Genomic DNA, 8,098 nt, shown 5'->3' on the forward strand with positions numbered 1-8,098 from the left:
TGAGGCAGCAGTGGGGAATATGGTAGTGAGGACGGAGTGGGGGAGGGAATTCTCCAGCAGGCAGGAGGTGCTCTGGGGGTGTCTGGATGGCTTTAGTGGAAGGAAAGAACTCTGGGATGATTAAATCGGGGCTTTTCTAATGCTTTTCACAAAAGCTTGCAGAGCAGTTTGTTGAATTGGTTAGATACTCATTAATGGATGATCTTTACCAGACTTAAACTCCGTTTGAAGTAACCTATCCTTAAGTTCTTCTGCTTTTTGTCTGTCTGCTTGATGCATGAATGGGCAAATCAAAGAGTTTGAAAGATAAGCCAGATGTGCGGAGCTCATGGAAACTTTGTTGTAGAGCAATTGTTAAATATGCCTGATGCCTTCTTTCTTTTGCTAGAATCTATAATATCAAATAGAAAAGTGATCTCTGCTTTAGATCATTTAGGGCTGCCTTATTTGACATTTCTTTGTTTTGTCTTTAGGTTTGATGAGGCAGCACTTTCTATTCAGAAAGAAAAAAATATTTATAAGGAGATTGAGAATTATCCAACTTGTTACAAGGTATGTTTTGAAAGTGCTTATTTTTGGCTTTATATTTGTTAATTTTTCATATTGGTGTAACTATGTACATAAGAGTGCATTCAATGGATATTTTAAAAAATAATTTTGACCAAGATGGAGTAAACCCACTATAGCCTATCTTTCCTGCTGATTACAACTAAAACTTCTTGACAAAATACAAAAACTGCTGAACTCTGAAAAATAAGAGCAAGAGGAGTGAGCACTTGGAGAAGCAGCTGGTGTGGGAGTGGGTGTCCCTGTTTCTCTTGTGGCCCTTGCTTGAGAGAAGCCCCCAGTCATGGAGCTGGGCAGCAGACGCTGCAGCACCTAAAACGCCCAAGGAACCCATCTATCCGAAGTTTCTAACTGGAGGGACTGGGAAAGGCAGCCCCATTGTCTTCTTCTTGTTTCTCCCCTGGCTTTGCTCTGAGGGTGAGCCCTAGTCATGGAGCAGCAGCTATGAGAGTGGTGCAGCAGATAAAACACCCCAAGAGCCTGAGTCTCTTTGGTCAGAGGAGCTAGGACAATGAGCTAGGAGCAAGGAGAAAAACCCAGGAATCCCGAGTGTGGGTGTGAGCGGGCGCCTGGGGTTATCCTCCAGCTCTGCGTGTGGTGGACAGACCCAGAGCAGCAGAGCGTAGGCTTTGAGAGCTGCAGTAAGGTTTGATCGCCGCCCAGGATGCACAGCGCCCTGGCAGGGCTCTTGGGGCCGAGCCGCAGCAGGGGCAGAGGCACTGAAGACTAGAGCCACTGCCCACCACATGCGGACAGACCATGCGTCTGAGCCTGACTGCTGCAGTGCCCGCTGAAAGCCTTCACACTCTCCTGAGAATATAGGAGCGTCTACGCAGCAGAACACCCACAGCGTCCAGGATCCAGTCCCAAAGCACTCAACATAGGAAGTCAGGAAGATAGGACCAGTTCCCAAGAGAAGACAACCGGTGCCAATCCAGAGATGACCCAGATGTGGAAATTACCAGGTCACGACTTTGAAGCCGCTATCTTAACTATTCCATGAGGTGCAAAGGTAAACAGATGAATGGACAAAAGAACTGTGTTTTTGTTTTATTATGTTTTAAATATAAACTAAAAATGAACTAAATGAGAATTTTGGAACTGAAAAAGCAAAAGTCTGCAGTAAAATACTGGATGAACTTAATCTGATGATGGAGATGATAAAAGATTAGTGAACTTAAGGACAGATCAATAAAAGTCCTCTGAAAAATAAAAAAGATGGAAAAACACTTTTTGAAGAGCTGTTTGCCAATAAGATCTTATCAGTCACATCTTTGGTCTTATTAATGCCTTTGTTGGCATATAAATAGTATTGTTCCTATTATCTAAAGTTTTTGTTCATTCACCTTTTTCCTAGTATTTAAGAATTCCAAAGTATTGTGGAGTCATGGGTCCTGCTTCAAGATTTCCCTTTTCAAGATTAAACCTATATAGTTAGTTACGAGACTTTTTTTTTTTTTACAACGTGTGGTGCTTGTGTTCCAAGTTGTGTTATTCAGTGTGGTCCTCAGACTGGCAGTATCGGGACCACCTGGGAGCAGAGTCTCAGGCTTGCCTTGGACCCCGCTAAATCAGTCTTCATTTAACAGGACCTGGAGTGGTTTCTGTGCACAGTAGCGTTTGGGATATAGTGCTTGCCGCAGGGTATTCTCCCTCGCATGTCCCGTGGAAGTTACTAAGAATTTATCAATCTCTGTAGGCAAGCCAAGACTCGAAAAATTAAATTCCAGATGTCAGGAAATTGACTTTACTAATAAATAGATGTCAGTTTGGATCATAATCCCCTCTTTTGTTTTAGAAAACAATTGCTCAAGTCTTAGTTCATCTCCACAGAAGTGACTACGTGGCTGCCGAGCGGTGTGTCAGGGAGAGCTACAGGTAAGACGCTGGCAGCTGTGTCCTGACCTGCAGTGTTAGCATTTCTGTCTGTCAGTGTAAGATCACTGCTTACACAGCTCTTCTTGGCTATGAAGCTAGTTTTGGTTTTTAATAAATTTCACGGTGGTAGGAGGACTTACCTACCATTTCAACAGGATTTTTACAAGTTGTGATCTTTCCTGGGTTTTTCTCCTGGGGATTTCATGGGAGTGAATGACTAGAGTGATTTTGTTCCATTTGCCTTCTGAGAAAAAAAGAACCAAAAAAAGAGTAGAGAAATGTTCTCAGATTGCATTACAGGAAGATCATTTCTTGTTGGAGGTAGTTAAAATGAGTGGTCCAATCGGGGCACTGTTGACATTTCGGGCTGCCTAATTCCTTGCTCTTGGGCCTGTCCTGTGCATTGTGGGATGTCTAGAGCATCCCAGGCCGCTAGCCACTTGTTAACAAAAATGTCTGCAGCTATTGGCAAACATCTGTTGGGGGTGGGGGCAGGAGGCAGAAGCCCCGGGGCAGGCGGAGACCTGTGACTCGTGCCTGCCGTAGCATCCCAGGGTTCAGCGGGAGCGAGGACTGTGCTGCGCTGGAGCAGCTCCTTGAAGGCTACGACCAGCAAGACCAAGACCAAGTGTCCGAGGTCTGCAACTCGCCGCTTTTCAAGTACATGGACAATGATGTAAGTGGCCTTTTGTCCTTCCTCTTGACAGGTGTGGGCTTCTAGCGAGATGATTTTTCTCCTATGGACTTGTGAGATTTCCCCCTCTATTTTTTACCTCCAGCCACTGCTTACAAAGGAATGTGGCATTGGCACTGAATTTCACCGTAGGCTTAGATGGCTGACATGTCAGCCATGTGGGTTTACAGCCATTTATCCAGCCATCCAGTGGTATTGACTGTATGTGTACTTTTTAATTGGGCTCCATTTCTTAGCCTCTTCTCCTACCCCTTGACCTCTGTAGTTGCTTAGTTTAAGTGTGTTTTAGGCTTCACTGTCTGAAAGGGGCTCATCAGGTAGTGGCCTTTGTAATTGGATAGACTTGTTGGAGGCCCACTTCTGTGACAGCTGGTTGTGTGATGCAGGTTAGTAATTAACTCTGTAAGCCTCCGTTAACTCACCTGTAAGCCACTGGTCCCTGTCTTGCCAGCCTGTCCCGCAGAATAGAGTGGTCTCCATGTGCGAAACGGCCTCACACACCGCTGTATTCAGACCTGAGTGTGACGGCTTTCCCTTTTCACTAGATTTCTGAGCCCCTGTTCATGTGATTTGGTATCAGATCAGCTTGAGACCTTCAGGGTTTTTTTGTAACGATGTATGTAGAAGGAATCCGTTGTTTTTTGGGTTTTTTTGTTTTTTTCCAGGTAAAGTTTTACATAGGCTTTTGTAAGTCTGATTATTTTTAAAGAATTTGTCCCTAGCTTAACTCTTTTCATTTACTCAGCAGATGTTTATTTTGTAGGCACTGCAAGTATTACTTAGCTGAGTGTGTCCCGATTATCTCCAATTCCTGAGTGTGACGTATAACTGATATTTTTACCAGTTGTGTACCTGCCACGTCACGGTCACAAGCCATCTGATGGCAGAAAGTATTGAATTTTGTTGTGGTTGTTTTTCCATCTAAATGGTAGTATTGGTTTTCCTGAGATAGAAAATGAAGATCCGTCTCTTATGATAGCTACTGTTGACACGTGGCATATTGAGATTCGGGTTATCTGGCTTCTGAGAACATGCTTTGTCATTGACAGTATGCTAAGCTAGGCCTGAGTTTGGTGGTTCCAGGAGGGGGAATCAAGAAGAAATCTGCAGCACCACAGGCTAAGTCTGAAGGCGCCACGGCCCCCACCGCAGAGGAAGACGAAGACGAGTACGCAGGAGGCCTGTGCTAGGGCCTTGCTTTGCCGCAGAAAGGACGAGAAGAGTCCTGACACGCCATTCATGGACTTGGACCTTGTCTAAGGGGATCCAGACTTCATTGCAGTAGTGGTTTTGAAAATGGTAATAAAGACCCATGTTTAGTCATCATTTCCCTAAGTACGCACTATGTGAAAACACTTTTTTTTCTTTACATAAGAGCCTTTCTAAGACATCAGCAGGAATTAACAGAAAAATATACGGTCACATTTTAATACAGTTGATTTTTAAATTTGCAAGCCACAAATTGTGTTTTAAACAAAAGGGACACTAGGCATAGAAATTCTTTTCTCTTGGGCTTTTGTGATTTATTGTTAGAGGATTTCCTTTACATTTTATTTAATAATTGCTGCTAAAAGTGAAGTTTACTGAGTTAAACAAAGTAGTATTTTAAACTTTTGTTTTGAAAAGGAAGTTTATCCCCATTGATATTAGATACATTTAAGTTATCAAATCTTTAAATCTTTTCAGAGGTAAGACAGGGACAGGATGCTCTTTTGAGCCTTACAATATTATTTAGCCCAATAAAAGGTATGTTTAAAGTCTTATGTGTAAGTTGAAAGTTTTGAAGCTATATTCAACTCCTTTCTGAAATACATTTTTTCCACCAAAAAAACACACAGCAGCTGTCTCCAAATGCATTTGGTTCTTGGCTAAATGGGAACTAATGAGGACTATTGTGCATTCTAACAAATAGGTAATGTTCCCATCAGTCTAGAATATAGACCTTTGTTCCCTCCGAAATAATTTCTGATTCACCTAGAGCTGTGGCAGGACAGTTAATGTGGCACGGGGACACTGTATACCGCAGGCGTGTAGCTGAAGGGGAAGAACTGTTTCGGAGGTGCTTCTGTTGAGAGGACTGAGCCGTCAATATGTCAGTTCTTGTAGGTAGTCCTAGAAAGCTATTTGTGAAGCATTCCTTTTTCACCCATGCGACTTGGCCCCATCTCCAAATCTATTCACTGAAGAGAGGCACCCGTCAGCAGCAGCGTGCGTTCTGCAGGCAGATGCCACCCAGAGTGGTCCCCGTTCACACAGCCCATCTGCCTCTTCCCAGAGCCGGCCTTCTCCCAGTGCAGGTGCACAGTTTGCTGCTCCCTGAAGACGCCAAGATCCATCCTGATGTCTGGTTTTAGCCACAGCTGGTTCTGAGCGAGAGGACTGAGCCAGGATGGCATCTTCTGTGGCCGGTGCGCTTGGCTGGGGGTGGGGGGGTAGAAGTTGTTACTGAAGATCTGATTTAAAACAGTAACAAATTTAATGCTTTGATTCTTCAAGTTACTTGCATAGTTCTGCGGCAGGAGCTCATTTTCAATAATTGTGTGGAGACGAACTTTTGAACAATCTCAGCGAGGCTGTATTTAGACATTTGTACTGAATGGCATAGTAATACTTCCGAGAGCCCACCACTGCTGCTGGGCCCTTTAGATCCAGTCGGAAACTTCGGGAGTCTCGTGTTCATGCTCATGTGAGCTAAGCAACCATCTGTCTAAACAGATTCGGCAGCTCTTAAAAGGTATTTTGGACCATTTGTTTATAGATTACATTACCCACTGCAGCCTTGGAAAAGTTAAGTTTTACATATTAAAAATGAGTAATTCAGTGCATTCTGTATCAGCAGGGCAGCTGACCCTTAACAACATGAAAGGCTCTATTTCTTTCAAGTGCAGCCTCTTCCCCCCCCCCCCCCCGCCCACACTTAGGAACTAACGAGCCAGGACTTGGGGATATTTCTTTGATGTCAGGGTTATTCTGTGTGGTGTCCAGGAAAGAGCCCTCGTTCCATCTTCATGCATTTTATTTTTCCACATACAGAAGTCTTTATCCTGAGAATGTGGTCAGAAGTGGGAAACGTGTGTTTACAACAGGAAAAACTTTTCCAGAACTTGTGTCATCACTTTTACCAAAGTGGAAGCCTGCATGAATATGCTCAGAATCGAATACTCAGTGTTCTATTATATTGTAAGTGAAGTCAATCTAGAAATATATTTAATATATTGAATTTATTTGTACATACGCAGAATATTATGGTATTTGTGTATGGAATCTGTGCTTCCTATTTTTTCCAGTTCTTTGATGAGTAAATATTAAATGTGTTGTTATGGAAATGTAGATTATTGCTTTTATGGGAAGATAATTATGAAAATAAAACCTGAAACTATATAAGTATGATTTATTACTATTGCTCATTTTGCTTTGCTTATTTCCTTTTTTCCAAGGACACATTCTTAATTATTTATGTGATTCCAGCTATATTACACAAGAATGATATTTTGTTCTCTTAAGTTGTATGTTCTGTTCTCTGGGAGTCAGTTAAGTACCTCTAGGAGTTTAAACTATCTGAGCTTTTTAAGATACTGATCACCCAGTTGCTATATTACTGTACTACCTGCTACTTGGTGAGATGGAAGATTTTATACATCTTTCAAGAGGATCATTCTTTCATTAAGGGAGATGATGGAAAGTCAAGTGCATCGCTTCCGGGATGGACCACTTATTGTGGAGGACACTCTTGAGTTCCCTTTCCCCTGCCACTCGGAACCATAATGGTCCCTTGTCCATCCCTGATAGCGGGAGCCATGGAGCAGAGCCCTCAGGTCACCTGCGATGCACCTGGAGCAGGAATGAAATTGGTTTCCAGTGCATCTTAATACGTAAGGAATGTCTCAGGATTTGGACATAAGTTGACTATTACTAATTATTCAAGAAATTTTTATTGTATTTATTTATAATTTATATTCATTATACTTAAGCATATAAACCTGGAGTAAGGCACATTTTGCTATAAAGTGTAATTAGTTGGTCTTTAAGAAGAACCTTACTGTTAAGAGTTGAAGGAAGCCGTATCGTGCAGCACGGGCAAGCCCGGCTCCTGGTCCAGCCTGCCTGCGTGGTCCCAGCTGACTGCTGTGGATCTTGGGCAAGCTAGTTTCCTCACTTAACCACAGGAGCATCACGGCGCCCACTTAAAGGGTGGCTTTGAGGATTAAATGAGTTCACAAATGCAAAGCACTTAAGAGAGTAATTGACAAATAGTAGGTTCTCAGTGATGAATGAGGTCATGAACTCTGGCAGAGAAAAAGTCAGTTAATAGTTACAATTTTGACAGCCAAACTTTGTGGGGAACTTACACATTTCAGATTACAGTTTAATTCATTTTATCTAAGACCTCATTTTATTTTCCTCGTGGCCCGATTATAACTGAGGACCTAAGCCTTTGTTAGGGACTCACGTCTGTGCCTGTTGGCACCTCCCAGTTACACTGACTGATGGGCTACAGCTCTCAGGCTCTGAACATCCAGGGTGCTGCCTGACCTGCCTCTCCCCAAGTTTTGTTTGGATCCTTCATTGCTCCATGATCTCTGGGAGGCCGACCTCTGCCTGCCTTCAGACCACGACCGGGGACTCTGAACCTGGGGGTGTAGTGGGGTGACAGCCCAACATCTCCTTCCTCCCTTTGGAAGCTGTGCTACCTTTCAGCCCTGTGGTGGGCCCTTGGCGGTCATGTTGAAACACTGTGTCCACACCTGGCCACAGTGGTTTAGTCCCAAAGTTGGCTTCTGACTTAAGCTGAGCAAATGAGGGTTCATTCCCTCCCAGAGAGGGTGGGATTTGCTCTCACTATCCCGATTGCTCTCTCTTCATCCTGCTTTACTTCCTAGCACTTCTCAGTACTTGAAATTATGCTATGTATTTATGAGTTTATTGTCTACAAACGGTGAATAAAATGTGAACTCAAAT

The 8,098-nt window shown here is 43.2% G+C and overlaps 1 protein-coding gene across 2 annotated transcripts in view; it reads left to right on the plus strand.

The window, feature by feature from the left end:
* Nucleotides 1-6,523, plus strand: part of NAPG (NSF attachment protein gamma) — a 29,506-nt gene extending 22,983 nt beyond the window's left edge. Inside the window, exons 9-13 of one of the 2 annotated variants that reach the window (XR_013443386.1) lie at nucleotides 474-552; nucleotides 2,366-2,445; nucleotides 2,992-3,121; nucleotides 4,189-5,547; nucleotides 6,173-6,523. Coding sequence is in view for 1 of the 2 variants with exons in the window: in XM_036092469.2 (XP_035948362.1) it covers nucleotides 474-552; nucleotides 2,366-2,445; nucleotides 2,992-3,121; nucleotides 4,189-4,329 (430 nt within the window). In the remaining variant the exon portion in view is untranslated. Of the gene's footprint in view, nucleotides 1-473; nucleotides 553-2,365; nucleotides 2,446-2,991; nucleotides 3,122-4,188 lie in introns of both variants that reach the window. The other variant, XM_036092469.2, reaches the window with a different exon arrangement.
* Nucleotides 6,524-8,098: the final 1,575 nt, after the last annotated feature.

The sequence above is a fragment of the Halichoerus grypus genome, chromosome 13 (genome assembly GCF_964656455.1).
Source record: "Halichoerus grypus chromosome 13, mHalGry1.hap1.1, whole genome shotgun sequence".
NCBI lineage: Eukaryota > Metazoa > Chordata > Mammalia > Carnivora > Phocidae > Halichoerus > Halichoerus grypus.